This window comes from Protopterus annectens, chromosome 8.part0 (assembly GCF_019279795.1).
Source record: "Protopterus annectens isolate FY-2018-M chromosome 8.part0, PAN1.0, whole genome shotgun sequence".
In the NCBI taxonomy this organism is placed as follows: domain Eukaryota; kingdom Metazoa; phylum Chordata; order Ceratodontiformes; family Protopteridae; genus Protopterus; species Protopterus annectens.
Window position 1 is genome coordinate 400,238,177 of NC_056741.1, and position 24,675 is coordinate 400,262,851.

Below are 24,675 nucleotides of genomic sequence, written 5' to 3' on the forward strand. Positions count from 1 at the left end.
TACTAAAGCTTTATTATCAGTTAAAACAGGGTTCACTTTTCTCTGCTGTCTCTTATGGAGGACTTCCCTACATATTAAAATCAACTAAATCAGAGGGGTATCCTCTAATTGTAAACATCCCTTTTAAATTTTCACATTCCTTAAAGAACATATCTTCACTAGAAATCATACGGGCTAATCTTATATACTGCCCCTTAATAATTCCCCTCTTTTGATGCATAGGATGACAACTACTGTAGTGCAAGACACTATCAGAATATGTTGCTTTCCTAAAAACAGTACTCTGTGTTGTCCTTGTACACTAATACGTCCAAATAACTAATACTTTCTGTATTGTAATGATAGGTAAACTTTAAATAGGAAGTAGTGGAATGTAGGTACTCTAAAAATCTGTGTCAACCTTGCTAACATCCCAAGCAATAAAAATATCATCCATAGACCTGGCATAAAAATGCCTGGGTGGGATGTTGTCGTTAAATATATATCGCTTTTCCCACTGTAATGAAACTATGTTAGCGAACACTGGGGGGAAACTTGTGCCCGAGACACCTTTTCTTTGTTGAAAAAAACTGACCATCCAGATGAATAAAACTATATTTCAACACCATGTCTAGCAAAGCATCAAGAACATTAATTTCATTAGCACTAAAAACACCAGATTCAAAAATAAAATCATGGAACATTTGCATTCCAACATCTTGCGGAATAACATTGAATAAATTTACTACATCAGTAGTAACAAAGGCTAACCTAGAACTGTATTTAACTTTCCTCAATTTAGATAAAAAAATCCCAAGAATCTTTCATTACATGGGAATAACTAGATACCAAGGCCTTTACTTTATATATATATATATATATATATATATATATATATATATATATATATATATATATATATATATATATATATATATATATATATATATATATACAGCCATAGGATGAGTGATAGATGTTCTAGCACTCACAATAGGTCTCATAGGGGGATCCCATAAACACTTACATATTTTTCGGATCCCAAAAAGAGGGGGAACCACAGGAAAGTTATCCTGAAAAAATTCATAAATCTCTCTAGAAATGTCTTCTTGTTCCAGCATATCTTGCAAAATAAATCGAATTCTGGAGTAACAAGAATTAATATAACTTAAAGATATCTGCTCATAAAAATCTTCAGCAAATACATACCCAAACATTTTGTTTAAGTAGTCAAATTTAGTCATAATCATAATCACAATCCCTCCCCCCTTATCTGGCTTCATAACTCTGATCTCTCTATTATATATGAGTTCTTTCAATAAACGCTATTCCATGATAGTCAAATTTGTTTCACATATTTTTCAAAGATTATTAAGGGTGTAGCTAATACAGGGTTAAAGACACTACTCCTTCTTAAAACATTGTTAATTTGAATGTCATCAACACCATTAAATAACAGTTTAAAATTGAGCTTTCCTAAATATAGTTTTAAGTCCACCATTAATGTCTCAATTCTGGCATGCGTAGTGGGGACAAAAGTTAACCCCTTACTTAATAAACTGACTATATTTTCATCAAAAGTAACATCAGTGAAATTATACACTCTGAAATTGCCACTGGCGTTAATCAAAATATTTGGTAACGCCTCATTAACAGTACCTGTTGCTTCATAACTTTGTAATGGTTCTATGGATGCTGATAATATGAATTCCAGCTCTAGTATCTCCCTCTGGTTCGCCCTCTGTTCACGGACGTTGGTTCCGATTCTGCTGATAGGAATTCCACTCGTTCCCAAAATGGCCCCAATTCCGGTTTCTCAGCCTCTCCGATCTCCTGGGAGGAACTGCTTCTAAAAGGGCTGCCAGCTCTTCCTGATTTTTATTGTGCTAGGCTTCCTCCAATGGGGGTTTCACCTCAAAGGTTCTATTTTCTTGATTCCGCCCATCTTGCACACTCATTGGCTATGGGTATGCTTTCCGTTCCTGGTATTCTCTTTTAGCTCTGTCAAGTCTTTTACACTTTCTTTTTTGTATATCTGATACCACAGTATCAATTTCTCTAAAAAACGCAGAATATTGTGTACCTTGCATGGAAAATAGCACATCATTTTTAATTTTACCACTCAGACCTTCGGCCTCCTTCATGAGATTGTCTATATCAATCTGATTATGTTTCCTTAACAGTTTTAACAGTTCCACACCTTATTTGTTAAATAGTTCAATGAAATCTAGATGTAAGGAGGAACCAGCTAATAAACCGTTAGGATACTTCCACAGTCGGAGCCCTCTAGGAACTCTTTCATTGTGGATACATTCAGTAAGAAAAATGTTTTCCACTTGTAATTTATGACATTTAAGCAGCCCTTTTTCAAAGCTGGTCAGAGTCTCGCTAAACAACCCTGTTTCACTACTTACATGCTGCAACTGAATAGCGTACCGTAGCCAACTGTTCAAATTGATATTCACTGTCCGTTCATTGTTGAAACTCACCGATAAGTGAGAGGAAGAATTCTTAAGGCAAGCAGGTGTGCGATGATATTCCGCAGCAGTAGAAGAGGCAGCTATTGGTCTTCCAGACCGTTCCATAAGCTCCTGCACCAGCAAAGTAAGCTGCCCTACACTTCTCTGAAGATCTTCCAGATTAGGAACCGGTCTGGCCCCTCTCCCATTTGGATTGTCCGCAGAAAACATATAGAAACCAAGAACCAAAGGCAAAACAAAGCAAAACTTTGCAAAACCAACCAACTGCTTAAATCCAAACTGAGATATGACCAGGAACCAGTCAAAAACTGCTTTAGTCACAAAAATTTAGCACTTTCGTGTGCATATAACATACACTTCATCAGAATTAAAGACAGTCACAAAAAATGAGTTTAAATAACCCTCCAATAGAGTTACATGACCCATGACACACCTGAAAAATTCCTTAAAGACATATTTCACCTACCCTAAACATAAACACAGCCTAATAAACTATACATACACAATATAAATACTTTAAACAACAGTGGGTATGTGGCAATCAAAGGACAGTTCATTGTTGACAAAGGTTCCCAGATCTCCAACTACAAGATCAATTTTCAGGGATGTGCTCTCAATACGACAGTTACAATGGAAGTCATGATTTCCAAAACATATGATTATTCACTTCTTGGTATTTAGTTTTAGTCCTGTGTTTGACAACAGCTATTTGTTCGAGAGAGATCCCCTTGGAGGGTCTTGGTGTCCTCTGAGGAGTTTATGAAGGCAAGAAGTTTGCAGTAATCTTCAGACTTGGTCATCCACTGACCCTTATCATTAACTTTCACCTCCGTGAAGCCAGACAGGAGTGGCCCAAGGACTGAACTCTAGTTCACAGATAGTGACAGGTCTTTTGGGGGAGGTAGAACCACCCACCCTAACTTCCAATGTAGTATTTGTTCACCAATTTGCTATCCAATGAGTTACATTGGGGTTAACATTTAGCTGAAATAGTTTATCTATGATACCTGATTGTGGGATGGTGCTGAATGCCTCTAGAAGGTATAGAAATGTGGTGCCTCATCCATTGGTTTAGTAACTTTTTTAGGGTCAACCAGGTTCAGTACGCAGGACCAACCCTTGGCAAATCCAAACTGGGTTCAGTCTACAGTCTGTAAGCTACCAACATACTTATTTATTAATTCCATAATGATCCCTTCCATAGCCTTATAAATGAAACTGGTCAAGTTTATGGGTCTAATTACCCAAGTCTGTTGAAACTCCCACCTTTGTGACATTAAATGACTGTTACAATCCTCCATTCATCCGTCATGAAGCCTGCTTTCTGGCCAGTATTAAATATCCTTCTACAGGGGATCAGGCAAGCTATGTTTCAGGCTGACCAGTTGACAACCTGGTATGTTACCTGACCCCCCCACCCCCACCCCGATGCAGTGTTCCGAGCCTTGAGAATCTGTTCTTGAGAGACTTGAGGGTTGGGGGAAGGTTTGGGTATATGATCTAAGAAAACTGGAGGGGGGAAGGGGGGACTTTTGAGCTACATTTGTCCTTTAGTAGATTGACTATGTCTAAACATGTGATACAACTTATTATTAGCTGAGCACAATACCAGGCATTGTTGCTGAAAATATTAACATAATTAAAAGAAGGCTTTGTGGTTATCCTTCACCTGGCTGGCTATTTTTACTTCATATCCTCACTGTCCTGACTGCTGTCATCTCAATGACGGGGATGGGTTGCCTTTGGGCTTACCCACCCCAGCACAGAACTGCTGGGTTTAGCCTCAACAGGAGGATGGGTGTAAGTGATATGGTGACTGTACTTACACAGCAATCAGGGATATTATCTGCTGCATATACAAGAACATGGGTGGTATTTACCTGGTGACAGATTAATGAAGGGCAATACATAGCATTCCTTCCTCAGAAGAAGGCAAGTTTCCAAGGTGACTAATTTTGAGTAGCCTGCCTTCAGCTGTATATTAGGAGAGACAGCAGTGCACAGAGTTTTATTACAGACTCCTGTGGAGTAGATAAAGGGAGTCTCAGCAAAGACACTTCAGTAGAGATGTGTAACTGCAAAAAAAAACAGAAGCTGAAAAATCCTGAAGAAACTGCAAAAGAAAGATTCCAGCTTAAGGAAAGAAGCCTATTGTTACCATTACCTAAACTGACTTGAAGGAACTGCTTCTACAGTGTGCTTGGATGCTACTGTCTCTAAGCTGGAAAGACTGTTAGTCTGTTACTCTGTGTGATGTGTTAATTTCTGGCAAGCACTCAATGTTTATTTTTATTTTTATACTGCACTGTGGCACAAATTGGAACCCTGAATTAAAGCTGGGTAAAAGTGAACTGCCCGCACTGTTCTGGTTTTCCTCCTCTCCAAATCATAAGGTGGAGAATGGCTTCTTTGCTGTTGATTTTGTAAAATAAAGCTACTACAAACTGCAAGAACTACCCTCAGAGATGGCTTTCATTGCTATACTAGTCTACCTCTGTCATGATAGTTATAAAAAAATCTCTACTTCTAAGTAAGATTTAAATTTTGAGGGGGGGGGGTTCTTAATTTCTGAAGACTAAGGGCCATTTACAGCTTTGTTGGTGCCATTTTTTCCTACTGTACAGCTTGTCTACAATGCCATCATAAAGGTTTGTTTACTGTTTGATCTCCATGGCATTCTGTCCATGTAGGATATGTTTACTAACACAATTAATAAGGATATCATAAAACCTCAGTACTCTAAAACATCACATTTGGCGGTTTCGATATAAATAAATAGTTGAGAGAACACACTCCAACATGTTTGATGCTCACCACAACCAATTAATGCTGGGAAAGAATGATCGCAAAACTGAGGCACATGCTATAGAATAAGAACAGGACTGCAGACAGGAGGAGCTAGGATAAGCAAGGATCATGTTGTGACACTTTCACCATAAGAATACTGTCTTCCTAAAAAGCTGTTGCTTTAGCTGGCACTAAGGGGCAATGTCTGCTGCTAAAGTTTAACATTCTCAGACAACTTCCATAAGTGGAGATTATTTTCCTCAAGCAGACTTAAGGTGGAAGCATGACTTGGGAGGGGTTAATGTTAGGACCAGTGGACATCTTCATAGGAAGAGGATCCTTACCTCCAATGAGTAAATACAGGAGCCATGGCTCAGAGAAAAATAGCTTGAGAACAAAATCCATGGTAATCAGAGTCAGACCTCATATATGCTGGGGCAAATCAAGTTTTAAGCCTTTGATCAAGACCATCAAAATTTTCCCAAGTCAAATATGAAAGGGAGAGTGCATCGATAGCTGCATTCATCAAAATACAGTTTCTAAATAGGTAAATTAATACAAACCTCGGACAATAAAGGAAATAAATTCTGCTCTTACCTGGAAACTGGAATAATCCAGTTTAACTCAGCAATACATCTGTTCATATAACAGTTTGATGATTGCTCACAACTTCTACTATAATTATATGTACAAAAATGTAAATGTGCTTAGCTTTTTTTTCAGATATTAAAATTAGACTCAAAAAGACCAAATAAATCAACAATCATACTGCTGTCAAGGAATTCCTGATGTTATGTTGACTGTATTTTTAAATTTGACAAGGTTTTCTTTCTTGAAAACTCAATTTACAAGTCCATCTGTACATCTTAAAAAATTGTATTTCAGGAAAATCTCTCTGAGCCAACTGGTAATGATTCCACAAATTAATGCCAACTGGAATGCAGCTGACTATAACCAGTTAACACTATTTACAGGCAAAAATGTCTGGAAAAGAGTCAGTGTTGTGCTCTCTTGTATATGTTGTAGAGCTCCCTGCTTTTCACTCTGTCTTAATTAAGTAGTTCACACAAACGGCCAATTTTACAAGGCCTAAGAATGCAGTTAAGCTCCACTACTCACACTGTGAGAAATCTATCCTTTGTCACGGTTTCATTCTATTTCCCCCTTGGGTAACACAAGCAGAACACCATGAAACCAAATTAAGGCTTGCCATTTCAGAGGATCCAAGGATTAGCGGCAGCAAACAATGCCATAGTTAGTGTATCCCTGAAAATGATGAGCCTAAAACTGCTCTTCAGCTTTCTCTACTCGACTGTCTTTCAGCTCTTTCAACCGGGCAACTGTTTCCTGAAGTCCTCTTTCTCCATGTTGCTTATTGTCTCTTGTTCGCACATTTACTGTACCATTCAATTTCTCCTTCTCTCCAACAACTGTAAGGGAAAACAACACAAAGTACAGTGCTATTAGCTCCAGCAATGCCACCCACTAACTACAGAGGACAATTAACTTCTAATGTGTAAATTACACAGAAACATGTCTCATAATTGTCTTAAGAAGACTAAAAGGTAGCAGCTTCCCAGTTACTGCTCTTTTAGAAATGTATTATTCAATCTGCCTTACATATCTATTTAATTATGAATGGTTAACTATTACTTAAACTTTTACTTCATGGGATAAAAGAAAAATGCAGTTTTGCCTTCTCATAGCTCGCTATAAGAACTAAAACATAATGCTGGCAAGTTCTATTTCTTGTTTTACTAATTTGTTTCTACAACTCTAGGAATATTACAGGTGGCTATAAATGTAAGCAATGGACTTCCCAGTGAAACTGTGAAATCAAAAACATTAGTGGAGTTCAAGAAGGCATAAGTAGTTCTAACTGGATATGTCAGTGACAGTGATGCAAAAAGTAGCACAATCATTTTTGGTGCAGATGGTTGTGGATTTTATTCCCACACCAAGTAGATGGATTACTGACCCTGCAGTGCAGCATAAAGGGGGTGTTGCATTCCTGAGTGTGGTGTCCAGATGATATGTCAAACCAAGACACAATCTGCCTGAGTTGGTGGTAGCGCAGGTGGATGTAAAATATTCTATGGCACCTCTCGAAAAGAGTAGGGGTCCTTTATTTATATACATAGCTACAGTACATAAATATATACATATTTACAAGTTTATACAATCATTTAAAGTAATTTTTGTTTTCATATTTTCACACATCAAACTTAACATTCATATACATATTTCTTATTTTGACACCCCACACCTTTTTTTCATATCCATAATCTAATCTTTTATAATATTACTGACAATATCAGTTTCCCATTAAACATAATTTCATTAATTCTTTCATTCCATAATACCCATATTACATAAAACACGTTTTTGTCCAAATTCAATTTTGATGTTTTGTTTATATTCTTATAGTATCCGTATCCAATCATATCCATATTTCTATCCTCATTATTCTTGAAATTTTCAAAAAAAAATCAGTAGATAATTTATTCTAATTTTTTTTAACTCTTTCACATTTCAAAAAAATGTTCTGCTGTTTCTTTTTCACCACGATACTCAAGCACTCTTTCACTTTTATTTTTGTAAGGCATATTTGCTTTAACAGATAATTTATTTATTCTCAATCTCTATAAAAATCTTTACATTCAACATTATGATTATGTCATTTCTTTCTTTGCTTTAATCTTTACTTCTGCAATATTTTCCCATGGGTTGATACACTAATATTGCCTCAAAATATGTTTATCTTCTTTCACTCCATCAATTTTTATTTTCTAATTTTTATCTTTTGTTAGTAATTCTCTATTTCTTTATTAAAACATTAGTTTGATCTTTTATTTCACATTCTTTCCCAGAATTCCTTATACTTGTATTTAAATACATTTGTCACTAAATTTGCATTTTTTTATTTAATAATTTCAGTACCTTTTACAAAGTTAATGACTGGATTTGGCATGCCTAACCATCCTTCTTTTTTATTCTTGTATAGTACGCCCCTTTTATCTGGATTCCTACATGAAGGAGAAAAATATTTCTAATAGATGTTTTTCGTACATTCTAGGAATCATAACACTTGATAAGTAAGTCATCTTACTATTAGTACTGAATTAATCAAATTTACTTTTTTTCCTTATAAACTAATCTGTACATTTTCCATATATACACACACATATTTTACTTCCTTTAATATTATATCCCCTCCCTTCTATTACCTTCTTTATCAAAATTTATCCCTAAAATAGACACTTCTTTCATGGAAAACCGAATACCTGCTATTTTTATTATGTTCCCCATTCCTTTACTACTTTTCTCTTTATTAAGAGTCATACTTCTTTCCTTTAAACAATCAACTAAATACATAAACCAGAAAACAGCCATTAAAAACTGCACTGAGTAAATGAAAACAAAATCAGTATGAAATATACAACTCCCACTGAAAAATAAGAAATAAGAAACACTGTTTGTTCCCTATGTTCTATATTATTTCCCCTTACCATGTTTTGTGACGGTAATCTTTCTTTAAATGTCAGAAATCTTATATCATCCAGAATAATATCAACATCACATTTGTTATACCATTCTAAACTTGCTGTCCTTCCTGATATACTTGTGATACTATTTATGTTCACTGAAAGGATCCTTATGTTATTTCTTTACCTGTTTCTTAATTTAACAGCTTAATTCTAGCTCTCCCAGTGTGAAAACAGAAAATTAGCTGAAAAATTCAGAGGACCTAAATTTCTAGGTACATTTCAGTAACTGACTAGTAACTGCACTGCCTGGATGCCAGGGAAAAAGAAAAGTACAGTTGTGTACCTACCATAAATGTAGATGTTCGAGTACATTCACTGTTGCAGTCATTACAATTGGGTTATCCTGCTGGCAGGCTACCTGCAGTCGGCCTAAGTTCCAAAGTCTAGGTCCGGCATCGGTTGCTGTCACCTCTTCCCTGACGTCAGTGCACCAGCTGTATATAAGATGCAGCCGACGCCATTTTCTTCAGTTTTTCTTGCCCCAGATGGCAGGTGCCCCTAAAATGGTAGGCTAAAGTATGCCAATAAGCATGCATGCACAAAAAACAACTTTTCCTTCATCTACAAGCAAATACACCACATAGGTTGTATAGAGTAGAAAAGTACAGATGGGTCTCAGCAAAGAAAAAAGGGGGCTGGTGGGAGGGTAACCGGGACTGCAACAGTGAATACACTCGAACATCTACATTTATGGTAGGTACACAACTGTACTATGTTCATCGTGTTTCACTGTTGCAGTCATTACAATTGGGTAGAATCCCAAAGCTAAGGTTGGGAGGTTGGGGCTAAATAGGATTAGGAGAGACTATAAGGCCCTGCAGAACTGCAGTGGCAAAGCCTGCCCTAGATTTAGAGTACAGAGGTAAGTGATAGTGCTTTGTAAGGGTATGCACTGAACTCCAAGTTGCAGCCTCTAAGATGTCTTTGGTTGCTACTCCTCTGAGGAAGGCTGCTGAAGTGGCTGCTGCTCTGGTTGAATGTGGCCTAATGCCCTTAGGCACTGATTTGCCATGCTGTGAATAGCAGAAACAAATGCAATGGCCTATCCACTTTGAAATAGTCTGTTTTGAGATAGGCTTTCCTTGTGATGCTGCTGCATATGCCACTAGAAGTTGATCAGTCTTTCTGAAAGCTTTAGTTCTGTCCAGGTAGAAGCGTAGCTGTCTGTGAATGTCCAAAGAATGCAGAATTCTCTCACCCTTATTCTGTGGGTTTGGATAAAAAATAGGCAAATGAATTGTTTGGTTAAGGGCCACACTGGACACTACCTTAGGCATAAATGTAGGGTTTGTCCTCAGTGAAACCCTGTCAGGATGGAAAATGATAAAAGGTTCCACAGCCATAAGTGCCTGTAACTCTGAGACTCTTCTAGCGGAGGTTATTGCTAGGAGCAGAGATGTTTTCTGGGATAAGAATTTTATGTCAGCTGCAGAGGATGGCTCAAACGGAGGCAGTGTGAGTTTTTCCAAGACATAGTTGAAGTCCCATGCAGGTATTAGGTTCATAGGTTCATACTAGGCTATCTGCCCTAGGGCATTTATAAGCCTAGCCAGAGTGTATTTGGCTTTCGCCACCCATTTTATATTAATTTTGCTATGCCCTTTTTCGAGGTTAGTATACTGTGCCTCTGTCTAACAGTGACAAAGAAGTGATACCCGGGGTAAACCTACGATCTCCCATACACTCAAGATTCCTCTTGAAGAGAGTCAATGAGGGACTCTGCCTAACCTGGACTGGGATTTTATTCCAGAGTGAAGGGAGCCTCTAGGTTATGAATCTGCTCCTCCAGCATGTCCGATTTATTTCAGTGCTGAGGTTCAAGTCTCTTGAGCGCGTAGCTCGATGGGATTTGGATTTTCTGAGGTGCAGCATGCCCATTAATTCCGGGTTGGACATGGCTTTATACGTCAGGCACAGATCGCCTCTGAGCAGGCAGTATGCCACTGAGTAGAGCTGGAGTTTCTTTAACCAGGCAGCATATGGCATCTGTTTGAGCCCTTTGATCCTCTTGATGAGGTACTTTTGGGGTCTTTCCAGTTGCTGCAGGTGTCTGGTAAGGTACATCCCAAAAGGGGAATTGTACTCAATTATGGGCCTGGTGAGGGATGAGTAAAGAGGCACGATGACCTCCCCTGATCTAGATGTGAATCCCTTCATGATTAGGTGGGCTATATAAAATGTTTTTCTAACCACTTTGGCCACGTGGTTGTCAAATGAGAGATTGCTATCAACTTGGGTCCCCAGGTCCCTAATTACTTCTTCTGTACTTAATGGATTACCACCTACGTGGTAATTTGTGGGCACTTTGTTTTTGCCAAAGGGGATGACTATACACTTTTTGGCGTTTAGCTTGAGGCCATGGCTCTGGCACCAGTTGTCTGTTTCTATGAGGCCCTTTTGGAGGATGCTTGTGTCGGCTGGAGAGTCGATTATGGCACCCAATTTGCAGTCATCTGCAAACTTGGTCAGCCACAGTCCTTCCATGTTGGCCTGTACCTCCGAGAAATATATATACCGAACAAGAGAGGTCCCAGGACTGAGCCTTGTGGGGCACCACATGTAACTGGTTTGGAGTCTGACATAGCTCCAGCAATTCTAACCATGTGGGTTCTGTCCTTGAGCCAGTTTGCAACCCATCTAGTGACATAGGGGCTTATATTTAAGCTGGTGAGCTTATCTATAATGCCCGATTGGGGTATTGTATCGAAGGCTTTTGCGAGGTCCAGGTAGGCTGTGTGGACCACCTTTCCCCCTCGTCAATTGCCTTGGTGACTGTTTCAAAGAAATCAACCAGGTTTAAGAGGCAGGATCTGCCTTTAACAAAGCCGAACTGGGTAGGATCCAGTGTCTGTAGGTCCCCAATATCTTTATTTATGAGGTCCATGATGATCCTTTCCATAGCTTTGCAGACCAAGCTAGTCAGGCTTATGGGGAGATAGTTTCCAAGATCCGTTGAGGCACCACCTTTGTGGAGAGGGACCACTGTTGCTGTACGCCACTCTTTGGGTACATATCCTGTAGTAAGGCTGAGAATGAACAGTAGTTTTATGTTTGGGTTTAGCTCTTCTTGGAGTTCATGTAGGATGCAGCCCGGGACACCGTCTGGTCCCATTGATGCTGTGTTTTTTGCTTTGGAGAGGGCAGCTCTTACCTCAGCATCTGAGATGTCAGGGGGGCAGCACTCTGCTGGGATAGATATTTGCCCTTTTGGTGGGGAGGGGGGAGAAGTTTGCGCTGAACTTGTCAGCTAGGATGTTGGCAATGTCTGTGGGTTTGGTGTATTTTTTGTCATTTTGGACTAATTCTGAGCATATCTGGGAATTCCCACCCAGGTTCCTAACACAACTAAAGAAAGCCTTGTGATTATCCTTAGTGTCCTGTGCAATTTTTCTCTCAAAGCTGGCCTTAGACGATTTTATGAGCGCCCGTAGTTTTTTGCTAATACTGATCAGAGATGGCTTCCCTTTTTGGGATTTTGCTCCATCATGTAGTAGCTTCCTCCTTCTATTGTATAGTTTGTTTATGGCTGGGGTCCACCAGACATGACGCCTGCCTTTGGAGGATTGGGTCTTGGTTTTATTTGGGATTGCATGATCCATGCATTCCTGAAGGTGTTCATAGAATGTGTTTATAAAGGATTCTGCGGTCTGGGCCGTATTTTCCACAGGCCCGGGGGCTTTGAAGGATTCCACCTCGGTTTTGAGGAGTGTGAAATTTGCTTTAGAGAAGTTTTTCACTGTGGTTTTCAGGGCAGGGGGTGGAGTCGGGATGTGAATATCCAGTGAGATTAGTTTATGGTCTGATCTTACCAGTGAGGGCTACACTTCTGGTATGGAGCATAGAGTCCCCATGTTGGTGATGATCAGGTCCAGTATGTTTTCCCCTCTTGTGGGAGTGGTAACAAGTTGTTCCATAGCATTTGAGTTCATAAATTCTAGGAACCTTTGGGCTAGGGTGTTGGAGCTAGAGTAATGCTCCCAGTCTATGTTTGGGTAGTTGAAGCCGCCCAATATAATGGTGTTTGGAGAGACCTTCATATTTCCAGTGTTCTCAGGAAGGCCGAGTGGGGTTCCTGGGTTTGGGAGGGTGGTCTGTAGCAGGCTATAAACTGGAAGGCAGTTTTACCCACTGTTAGTTGCACATGGATAGTCTCTGATGCTTCGTGCTCTGCCACCAACCTGGAAGTGTGGGCATCTTTGACGAATATTGATACTCCCCCTCCTTTTGTGGTTCAGTCCAAGTTTTGGGGCCAAAAAGCATGGCATGAGGCATAACCTGGTAGTGCTGGGGTGCTCTCGGCAGCCTTGAACCAGGTTTCTGTTACTGCACAGATATCGATGTTCTCCATGCTAAAGAGAGTTTTGAGTGCGTGCATCTTGAGGTTTAGACTTCTGGCGTTGAGTAGCATTACTCTTAGTTTCTTATCCCTTGTGATACCTATGGAGGTGGGTTTGTCTTTTGAGCCTTTCCTAAAAAAGGCACTATGGGGGTAGCAAGAGCCTTTGCCAATATCTGAAAGCCCAGAGGTGACAGGTGCAAGCCGTCCCTAGTGAAGCATCGTGGCTTGTCGAGCATGTCATCCCAGGCTGACAGGCATTGGATCCCTTTGAATGACACCAATACTTAAGCCAGTTGTTGAAATTGATCATCTTGTCTTCATATTGTGGCATCATTCTTGGTGAGGGTAAGATGCTACTCAAGGTCAGGGTCATACCGGCCTGGGCTACATGCTCAGAGAGCTCCTCTATGTCTCTTTTCATGTAGTCCAGGGAGGTACGTCTCAGGACATTCACACCAGCATGGACAATGACTGAGTCATATTTGTACTTGCCTTGGAGTGACCTGAGTGCTTGTGTTATGTGGCGGATCTTAGCGCCCGACAGGCAGCTCACCGTGACCTTCTCCTTGTTCAGCCTGGTGAACGGGATGGCAGTGTGCCTGACGATAGAGTCACCTATTACAAGTGTATCAGGTGTGTTGTTTAGCCTTAAGGGCTGTGACTGCTCAGCACACTGGCTTTGTGAGCTATGTGTTGCACATGTTTTGTTTTGGGGTAGCGGTTGCTTGGATGTCTGCTTTGGAGGTCTCTGCTGCTTAGGCAGATTTTTATTTAGAGCCTCCGAGTATGTTTTTGTGTGTTTGTGTGTTTGGTTTGCTGTTGTGGTAGGTCTATGTGAGACTGGAATTGTAGTGAGTGTGGTTTCCTTCTCCTCCTGACTGGTTTCGCCAGTACTGAGTTGAGAGAGCTTAGCCTCCAGTATGGCTATATGGTTGCATCTCTCACATGTGTTGGAATTTGTTGGGAGGAGGAGAGGGTTGTCTGTGTACATGAGGCAGTTGTAACATTGCCTCAAGATTCCCAGATTCACCAGCTGGACCGGAGAGGAGATTGACAACTAACCTTTGGCCATGCTAGAATAGTATTGGGAATTCCTTTATAATTGAAAAAAAGGGCCAATGGGGAACTAGGTACTCAAGGGGAGTTTGTGAGGGTGTAGTGCTTTAAATTTTTTGGTGCTGACTTATATAATTGCTTTAGTGAGCAAGTGCCAGGTAACTTAAATGCAATGTGTTACAGGCAACTTAAATGTAAAAACGACAAACAGTAACTTTCTTTCAAGTGAAACAAGGAAATAAGTACAGTAAGCAATGCAGATATCACTAGGGATCCACAGAGTATTTTTACTTCTATTGGTGCTCTCTTTGGAGGTCTTATGTTTTTGGCCCCTCTGAGGTACTGCCTCAGTAACGGAGGAGAAAAAATAGGTGGTTCTGTATTGTAATGAGCTGAAATGGCAGATGCATGAATTTTAATTGATGAAAAGGAAAGGCCTTTATCCAGCATCTCAGTTAAGTATTGCAAAATCTGAGGAATATTTGGAACAATCGTGTCAATACTGTGTGCTTGGTTCCAAGCACAGAATCTCTTCCATTTGTCTGCATAGGATTTTCTGGTGCTAGGCCTCCTGGCCTCCAAAATAATATCCATCACTGCTTTAGAGAGAGGTGTGTCTTGAGAGGCTATATTATCTGCCATGCCACCAAGTTTAAGCTTTTGAGTTGGCTGTGCAGTATCTGGCTGTCTTGCTGGGTCAATAAGTGAGGAATTGGAGGTAATGTCCAGGCTGGGCAGTGAGACAAGCTCTTTAGGATTGGGTACCAGAGCTGGCGGGGCCAGTCTGGGGCAATCAGTATAATTTTTAGTTTCTCTTGTCTGACCTTGAGGAGTACCTTGGGGAGGAGAGGCAGAGAACGAAAGGCGTATACTGTTAGATTTTTCCAGCTGAAAGATAGAGCATCCACTTTTCATGCTTGCTTGTGATAAGTCCTTGTGCAGAATCTTTGTAGTTGGTAGTTCTGAGGGGAGGCAAATAGGTCTATGTCCGGGCATCCCCAGGTCCTTGTTGTCATGCTGAAGACTTGTGGATCCAATTTCTACTTGTGGGGATCCATTAGGTTTCTGCTTAGTTCGTCTGCCAGAGTATTTTTCCTTCCTGGCAGGAATTGAGCTTGCAGATGTACTTAGTAAGTCAATGCTGTGTGCCACAAGTTCATGGCTAGCCAGCAGAGGGGGTAGGAATGTGTGCCTCCCTGCTTGTGTATGTACCACATGACTGTAGTATTGTCCATCTTTACTAGTAGTTGTCCTGGATGAAGTTGATCCTTGAAGGCTGTTAGGGCATTCTGAACAGCTAGCATCTCTTTTTGATTGATATGTAGATGCATTTGACTTGCAGACCATGTGCCCTGAATGCATCTTCCTGCCATATGGGCCCCTCAGCCGTAATCTGATGCATCTGTTGTCAATGTCTCCCTGGCTGTGGGTAAGGTGAATGGCTGTCCCGTGTTGTGGTGACAGGCTTTTGTCCACCATCGAAACTCCTGTTGCAGGCAGGGAATGAGGGTAATTATTGTTTCCAGGCTGTGGCAATGTTGAGTCCAAACACTTTTAGATACCATTGAAGTTTGCTCATATGCAGTCTTGCATATGGAATTAGCAGAAAGCAGGATGCCATGAAACCCAGTGCCTGCAGAATCTTTCTTGCAGATAACTGGGTCTTTGTTGCCACCATTTTGAAATAAGTAGTCAGTTGTCTGTGTTTGTCTGGAGTGAGATAAGCCATCTGGGCAGTTTTATTTAAGCTTGCACCCAGGAATATTATCTCTTGAGAGGGTACGAGTTTTGATTTCTTCTCGTTTACTGTGTATCCTAGACTTGTCAGTAATCTTTTTACAAACGCCAGATGCTGTAGTAGAATGCCCTTGCTCTCCGCTTGAATAAGGCAGTTGTCCAAGTAAGGATATATTTGTATTCCTCTTTGTCTGCAAAATGCAATTACTGGTGCCAGGCACTTTGTGAAAACCTTGAGCGCAGTAGATAAGCCAAAGGGCAGTGCAGAGAATTGGTAGTGCATTGAGCCATCTTTGAATCTGAGGTATCTTCTGCATGTTTGTCTGATTGGGACATGCAGGTATGCCTCTTTTAGATCTAAAGTCACAAGCCAAGCCTTCTTGCCCAACATGGGCAGAAGCTGCTGTAGAGTCAACAATTTGAATTTTGGAATATCCAGATATGCATTTAGAATAGATAGGTCCAGTACTGGTCTCCAGGCTTTGCCTTTTCTGGGTACCAAGAACAGTTTTGAACAGAATCCGTGACCCTAATGAGGGTTCATTCTGAAGTATGCTACTTTACCCCCCCACCAAACCTTTCTGAATGCATTATTATATAATAACTGCCTGTTGTCTTCATGCTTACCCTAGAATTTCTGCTCTTCTCTTTTCCTAGTTGAACTCTACAGTTCCCTACAAAACGGTGTCTACAGGACTGCAATCAGTTTCTCTCAACATTTAAACAGAGTAGGTTACACACAAAAAGCATTTGTTAAGCTTTCACTTACAGTGCTTTGTAATTAAGCAGGTCACCATATTGGTCAGCCATAGGGCTCTTAGTTTCTACTTGAGTGGTTGCCTCCTTCCCCTGTAGCTGCAGTAAATTGACTCTTACATTAGAGCTGTAATACTTACCTTATAGCTTTAGGACACCTTAGGAAACCTTGTAAACTGCAATAGCCCTTCTGGTTCTCTTGCTCCCTCCCTGCCCCCAATTCCCTCCCGCCCCCAGTACCTCTAAATGTATAGTACTATAGCCACTCCCCCACTTTCTAGATCCTATCTGCTTTCATCTGGGATAATTCCACCCACCCCTATTCTACTACCTACATTTAATAGCACCTATTAGCTTTCATCTGGCATTCTCCTATCCCCCCTTCCAGTACCTTTACCTCACCACTCTATCTTCTGGTTTTGCATCACCAGGTAAAACAGTTCCTTCACTCACTATCTGAATCACATATAATGATATACTTCTCTTTACTACCCCTCTTGTTCACACCATACCTCCTTACTTTGTATGAAAACCAGTTTCTTACGGGATTTCAGGTCCCAAAAGGCCATACTATCACCCCAGCTGTAAATCCTTCCACATTCAACCATACTTACAGTACCAGATCCTATCCAACATCTTGTTCAGTCTATCAACATCTCAACCCCAGGCACATTAGCTCTAGATCCAAACACTACCACAAACTAATAAACAAATTCCTGAAGTTCATCACCAAGTATAGACTCAACCCAATACTTGGTGGTGATATTCACCCCAACCCTGGCCCACTCACTTCAGATACACATACCCCCTCTACTTGTAATATAAGCTACAAACCTACAATTAATAGGCCAACTAACTCTCTCCTAGTCTGTCATCTCAATATTAGAAGCATTAATAACAAGGTACATGAATTGCATGCACTTCTGGATGTCCACTCCCCTGAGATTCTCTGTTTATCTGAAACCTGATTAAAACCTAACACTAAAGACAATGAAGTGTTACCACCTGGGTACAACATACACAGGCTGGATCGTGCTTCGAGGAAGGGGGGTGGGGTAGCTGTACTCTATAAGTCTGAGTTGAATGTCACCATAGATGTAATACAACCTCCTCGCGTTAATAACTCTGAGATTCTTGCCACCAAATTGCAACTTAATAAAAATAAATGCATTAATATCATCTGTATGTACATTCCCCCAGGTAACAATATATCTACATTTGAAGATATCCTGCACTGGTTATCATGTCACTACCCCCAAGAAACCCTACTACTTGGAGACTTTAACATAGACTGGGGCACCTGTTCCTTAGAATCCCCAACCACTCATATTAACCTGCATGCATTTACACAAATCATATCCACCCCTACCAGGATAGGTAAACCCAACCAAAAAGAAAGTATACTTGACTGGGTACTCATAAACAGTCACCCCCAACTGTACACCTCTGGTACCCTCCTTAACGGCCTAAGCGATCACCTTCTCACATATGTAATTAAGCACAAAACCATTAATTCCCAACAACCCTTACTCAGAAAGGTTAGAAACAATAAAAACTTTGACCCTGCCAAATTCCAACAAGAACTAAACTCATGTATTCTAAAACACCTCCCCTTAGAGGAAGCAGTAGCATACTTTAACAACAAATTCCTTGAGATCCTTGATTTGCATGCACCTGTTCGTTCAAAGAGAACCAAGGCAAAAACTGCACCATGGCTTTCTATAGAGTCTAAACTCAAAATTACCCTTAGAAACAAAGCATGGGCTTTATGGCGTTCTTCTAAAGATCCTCAAGATCACATTAAATACAGGCAATCCAGGAACGAAACCAAAAAATCAATTTTACAAGACAAAAAACAATACTACTGTAATTTACAGAGTGTAAATCAAAATAACCCTCAGAAGTTTTGGGCAGGTTTAAATAATCTACTACATCCTGGACAAACTTCAACCCCAATCCCTGCTGCTACTATTGATAAAACCCCTGAAGATGTTTCTGATAGTTTTAATCAATTCTTTACTGAGACAATTCAAGCCCTAGCTAGCCAACTACCTCCTAGCTCCCCTGGTCCTGAAAGTAGCACCCCTAGAAACCTACTTGCATTCAGCTTCCAACCAGTCGCCACTTCACTTATCCGTACCTTGATCAAAAATTTAAACCCACTACACTCTGCTGATCAACTCCCTGCCGAGTACCTACAAAATCAGCTGATGCTATTGCTTACCCCGTCTCAATACTAATCAATCGAACCATAGTAGAAGCTAAAATTCCCACCATCTGGAAAATATCCTATGTAATCCCACTTCACAAAGGAGGCAGCTCTACTGAATTCTCCAATTATAGGCCAATAGCTATACTCTCTCCACTTGCAAAGATTATGGAAAAATGTATTCATAGACAACTCATGCACCACCTAATCCAAAATCGCCTTATGGCAGACACTCAGCATGGCTTCCGTCCTCATCACAGCACTATTTCAGCCCTCCTAGCCTTTACTAACACCATAAACCATAATCGCAACAATAATTATATATCCTCAGCCCTCTTTTTGGATCTTTACAAGGCATTCGATATGGTTGATCACCAACTTTTAATCCACACCCTGCAAACATTCTGTCTATATACTGGAGCGCTCCCAATGGTTTCAATCCTACCTGAATGGTCGACAGCAGGCTGTCCTCTGGCAGAACAAACTCTCTAACCTTCTACCTAACACCCTCGGAGTACCACAAGGCTCTATACTAGGGCCCTTGCTGTTCTCCATCTTCATTAACGACCTTTATACTGTCATCCCAAAAGTCAGCTGTATCCAATATGCTGATGACTCTACTCTGATTTGCTCAGCCAAATCTCCAGTAGAGTTATGGTCAGCTACCCAGACCACCTTTAATACAATAGAAAACTGGCTTTCTGAACATCGTCTGATCCTAAATCCCAAAAAAACTAAAATGCTGTTATTTTCACCAACACGTAGGTTTACCGCTTTCACCTTTACCATAAAATCAAATTATGGCACAATAATCTCCCCTGACCCATCTACAAAAGTATTAGGTGTCATCATAGACAATAATCTCAAATTTGACCTACATGTTAACCAAACTATCAAAACCATCAATAAAAAACTAGGGTCACTTTACAGAATAAAAGCCTTCCTAACCCCTCCAGCTAAAATTGCCATAGCTCGCTCTCACCTTCTTTCAACCCTTCTGTATGCATCCCCTCTACTCTCGAATTTGAACAAGACTGTCCTTAACAAACTCTCAATTTGCTACAACCACATTGCCAGGTTTGCCACTGGGCTGCCTTTTAGGACACATCATTGCATCAATCTAAATCAGATTGGTTGGCTTGAACTACCTAGCCTAATCCAGTATCACCAACTAATTATGGCCTATAAAATCCTCTATAATCCGGACAATACTCCTGCACTTAAAAATATTATCACCCCCTATAACAATCCTAGACAGCTTCGATCCTCTAATAAACTACTAATTCAGATTAACAAAATTAATAACACAGCCGGTGATTCTCTCTTTGCAAACTCTGTAAGTAGATCCTGGAACTCTCTTCCAGCTGATATTACCTTACTTTCCACCTTAGGTCAATTTAAAACTAGACTCAAACAACATCTGTCACTTAACTGGCTATGTCAATGTATCAAGCCTGGCTAACTCGAATGTGTAAAAATCTGTTAACCAGTTTACTGTGTAATTTAATTTAATCCTGACTTGTGCTCAGGACTAACTGTAACCTGTGGAACTTGTTTAACTTGCTTACTTATGTAATCTCTGTAAATGGTCTGTTTGTAATATGTAATGCTGGTATTATGTAATGCTGTATCTGCTTACCCTTGGAGCTTTTCTCCCCGGGCCTCCGCTGAAAATGGACATGCATCCAGTCGGACTATCCCGGTCAACAAATGTAAAATAAATAAAAAATAAAATTGTTCTGGTACTTGTTGAATGGCCCTCATGTCCATGAGGGATGAAACTTGTTTTTGTGCCTCTGCCCATTGATTGCGTGGCAGGTCTGGCATACCGTTTTGCCTTGGCAGGGTGTGAAAGTGGAACCTGTAGCCTTGTGAAACTATATTTAGAACCCATTTGTCCTGGGTGATCATGAGCCAATTTTGTGAAAAAAGTGCTAGCTTCCCCCCAAAGGGGCTGTTAAAAGATAAGTGCTTGGTGCTGGAAGTGGAAAGTCATTGAGACTGTTTCCTGCATGGCTGTGATTTTTCCTCTCCGCTCTTGGAAGTAGAATCACTCCATTGTTTAGGTCTGTATGAGCCTTGGGGCGTCTGTATCTGCCCCTTTGTGGTCTATCAGACACTGGAAAGGACCAATTTTTTGTAGGCCAGTTCCTGCTAAATCTGGGAGGCTGTACCTGCAAGAAATCCTTGACTGTTTGCATAGATTTAGCCTTGTCTTGCATTTTCTTCAACACCTCTTCTGCTTTAGCACCAAACAAAGTATCATGCTGTAAAGGAGCGTCTAATAGTTTTGCTTTAACATGATCTGTCAAATTTTGTTCTTTTAACCAAGCATGCCTCCTAATGACAGAACCTGTAACAGCGGCTCTGCAGGAGGCCTCAGGAGAATCAAAACCACATTGCAAAGTATGCTTTCCAACTTGTTCAGCTGCATGCAATAAATCCTGCATTTCTTTATTGTCTGCACATTCTGTATTTGCTGGCATTTTCTGTTTAAGCAAATATATAAGATATTGCTGATACTTAAGCATATGAAATTGGCAATTTAAAGCTCTTACAGCCAAGGTGGCAGAGGTACAAATCTTTTTGCCCCATCTGTCTAGGGCCCTAGAATCCCTATCAGAGGGGATAGGGTTTTTTGCAGTAGAAGCCTTGACCCCTTTAGGACCCTGAGAGATGGTTTCTGGGTCAGCTGCAGGGTTCTTATAGAGAAATTTATGTGACTCAGGAACCCTGTAGTATCTGTGTGGCTTAACAGGGGCTGGTGGTAAAGAGTCTGGAGAAAAACTGGACTCTGTAAATACATCATCTACAATGTCTAAAACAGGCGGGATAGCAAGGGGCCTGTGCTGGAGAAATAAAAGGGAATCTCAGAGCCTTTTCTTGGATTCTGAGTAATCTTGGCTCTCCCAGTGGAAATGCTCCCTCATAGTATGCAGTGTTTCCCCAAAAGAATAATCCTCAGGAGGAGAGGCTGAAGGGATAGATTCTTCAGCATCAGAATCCTCATAGGGAGGAATAGAGTAATCCTGTTCAGAGGAGGAATCAGAGTAAATGGAAACCTGGTCTGAAGATTCATATTCTAACTCTTGCCTAGGCCTCTTTTCAGGAGGGGGGATGGAAACCCCTGATCAAAGTAATAAGGTCTTCGGCCATTTTAAGCATCTGTTTTTTAGGCATGGAGGCCTGTCCAGGTGAATGCTGTACTTGTTTCTTTGTCTTTAGAGCTGCTTTAGTCTTTGTCTTTGTAGCTGACGTAGGTTTCACATATAACTGTGTAGGCCTGAAAACACCCTCAGAAGCCGATGCCTGCTCAGCGGCTCCGCTCCCATCTGAGGGAATAATTTCCGAGTGTCCAATACCTTGAGTTTCCAGAGGCTCAGTCGGCTCCACGTGGGAGTCGGACGTGGCCGGTGGCTCTGAGGTAGCGGGCGTCAGGGGCTGCGAAAGCGCCTCACTGTAACCAGCGAAAGGCCTAGAAGAAGCCTCGTCATCAGTTTTGGATCTCAGATGCCTGTCCTTTTCTTTTCGTTTTTGTAAACTCCAGGAGTCGGCTGATCCGGCAGCATTGTATAATTAAATCTTCTGCCAAAGTAATGAAATGCAAAATCGTACCGACGCTTAATAGTGCATTGGTTAAATCTAGCACAAAACCGACAACTATCAACGTTATGGTCAGGGCCTAGGCAAGGATACAGTAAGAATGAAAATCCTTATGAGGTATTTGTTTCCCACAAGAAATACAGTTATTAACTTTTTCTGCCATCGGTCTGGAGCAAGAAAAAAGTTTCCCCAACGGGGTACTTAGCTTTAATGAAGACTTTGGATTTGAAATTCGAATTTGAAAACTTCAGGAGTCGGCCAACTGGCACTTGCGAACTGCTTTCGTTTCGGGCACCGCGCGGCAAGAAAATGGCGTTGGCTGCATCTTATATACCTCTGGCACACTGACGTCAGGGAAGAGGCGACAGCAACCGATGCCGGACCTAGACTTTGGAACTCAGGCTGACTGCGGATAGCCTGCCAGCAGGATAACCCAATTGTAATGACTGCAACAGTGAAACACAATGAACATCACAGAAGACCTGAAAGAAAATCATCTAAAAAAGGTGACAAAAAACACTGACTGGGAAAAGTACTGCAGCTGTTCAGTAAAAAGCAGCACAAGCTCGAAACATGACTTCCAGTACCCTAGAGGAAAGTATAAGGCAACTGCACAAATACCTGATTAAAATAAATGAAGCACTGATGGAGTATCTCAACTCAAGCCATAAAACAGTGGAAAAAATGGAAAAAGCTTTAAACAGATATTAATATAAGATGATAAAACTGAAAAACTCAGTAGTCGAAATGAAGACAAGGCTGACTGAATATGAGACTGCACAAGAACAGATGTTAAAAAAAAATAATAGAATTAAAAGACAGAGCATATAGGGAAAACCTGAGATTTTCTGCTGTACCAGAGAAGCAAGAAGGAACAGACTGTATTAATTTTATGAAAGCACAAATAAGCAAGTGGACTGATATTCCACAACAGGAATTGTTAAATGAAAGGGCACCATACTTTTCAACAGTCCAGATTTTTGCAGAATGTCCAGATTTTTGGCTCATATTTTTGGTCTGTTTCTCATAAATTTGTGGTTTTCTGGCAAATCACAGGGATGATCTGAAGACTGAAGTCACTAAATAAAAACTTCAAATCCTTCAGAAAATGTATGTTAAAACAAACCCTGTTACTCTAGAAACTTTCTAAGTTTATGAGCAATATTTAAACATGTCCCTATTGTTTGGGCCTTTGTCCCCCCATTTTCACGGGCTCTGTCCAGATTTCTTGCACTAAAAGTTTCAGAGGCATGAAGAGCACATCATGTGTATGCTCCAAACCTGGCCATGAGAAAGCAACCTAGATGTTTAATATGAAAAATGCAATCTTACCAGCAGAAGGAGTTGATTCTGCCAAAACTTTGGCAGAATGGTAAAGTACTAAAAGTGAGACACAGAAGAGTGTTTGTACACCAGCCAGAAGAGGAGTAAATTTATTCCATTATTAAGGGAATGTCCAGAAGCAGACATGAGATTTAGACTGCTATACACAACTATCTTCAAAATATTTTTCCCTGGAGGGACAAACTCATTTTTTTTATAAAGTACATGCAAAGAAAAAAAATACAAATGTCTGTCCAACAAAAAGTGAGCTGTGAAACAGAAGATGCTACTTCTTGTTCATCTGGTAATAAAGGCTGCAGAAAGACTATGCCCTTGAAACCTTTCCCGATGTTTCAATGGAAAATGCTTGAGAGAAGGAAAAAGGCACAAGCATTGACTAGAAGACTCAAAAATACATTGGAAATGAAGCAGAGACAGGATATGGAAGATGGTGATGAACAGGAGTAAAACCAGCAACTTGGAAACTGACAAGTGTGGGATTACAAAGAAATAATTATATTTGTGAAACATGACAGAACAAGAAAATCTAGAAATATTGGACTTTCTTGGACTTTGTTAAATTTGTAGGGGACTTTAAAGAATATGCCCTACTTCATGTCATTAACATTTGGAGAATAAAACCAGTAACCTGTAAGATGACCAATGTGGGATTGCAAAGAACTAATTTTATTTGTGAAACATGACAGAACATGAAAATCTGGAAATGCTGGATTTTTTTTTGGACTTTGTTAAACTTGTGGGAACTCTAAAGTATACACCCTACTTCATGGTATTAATGTTTGGAAAAATACTGAAGAGAGTAGAAGAGTTGGGAGAAAGTTAACTCTAAGTTAAAGA

At 40.5% G+C, this 24,675-nt stretch overlaps 1 protein-coding gene across 1 annotated transcript in view; it reads right to left on the reverse strand.

Moving 5' to 3' along the window:
• Nucleotides 1-6,020: 6,020 nt before the first annotated feature.
• Nucleotides 6,021-24,675, reverse strand: part of TARS2 (threonyl-tRNA synthetase 2, mitochondrial) — a gene marked incomplete in the record, with an annotated part of 833,318 nt that continues 814,663 nt past the window's right edge. The window contains 1 exon segment of the mRNA XM_044079202.1: nt 6,021-6,676. Within this exon segment, the coding sequence (XP_043935137.1) occupies nt 6,528-6,676 (149 nt within the window).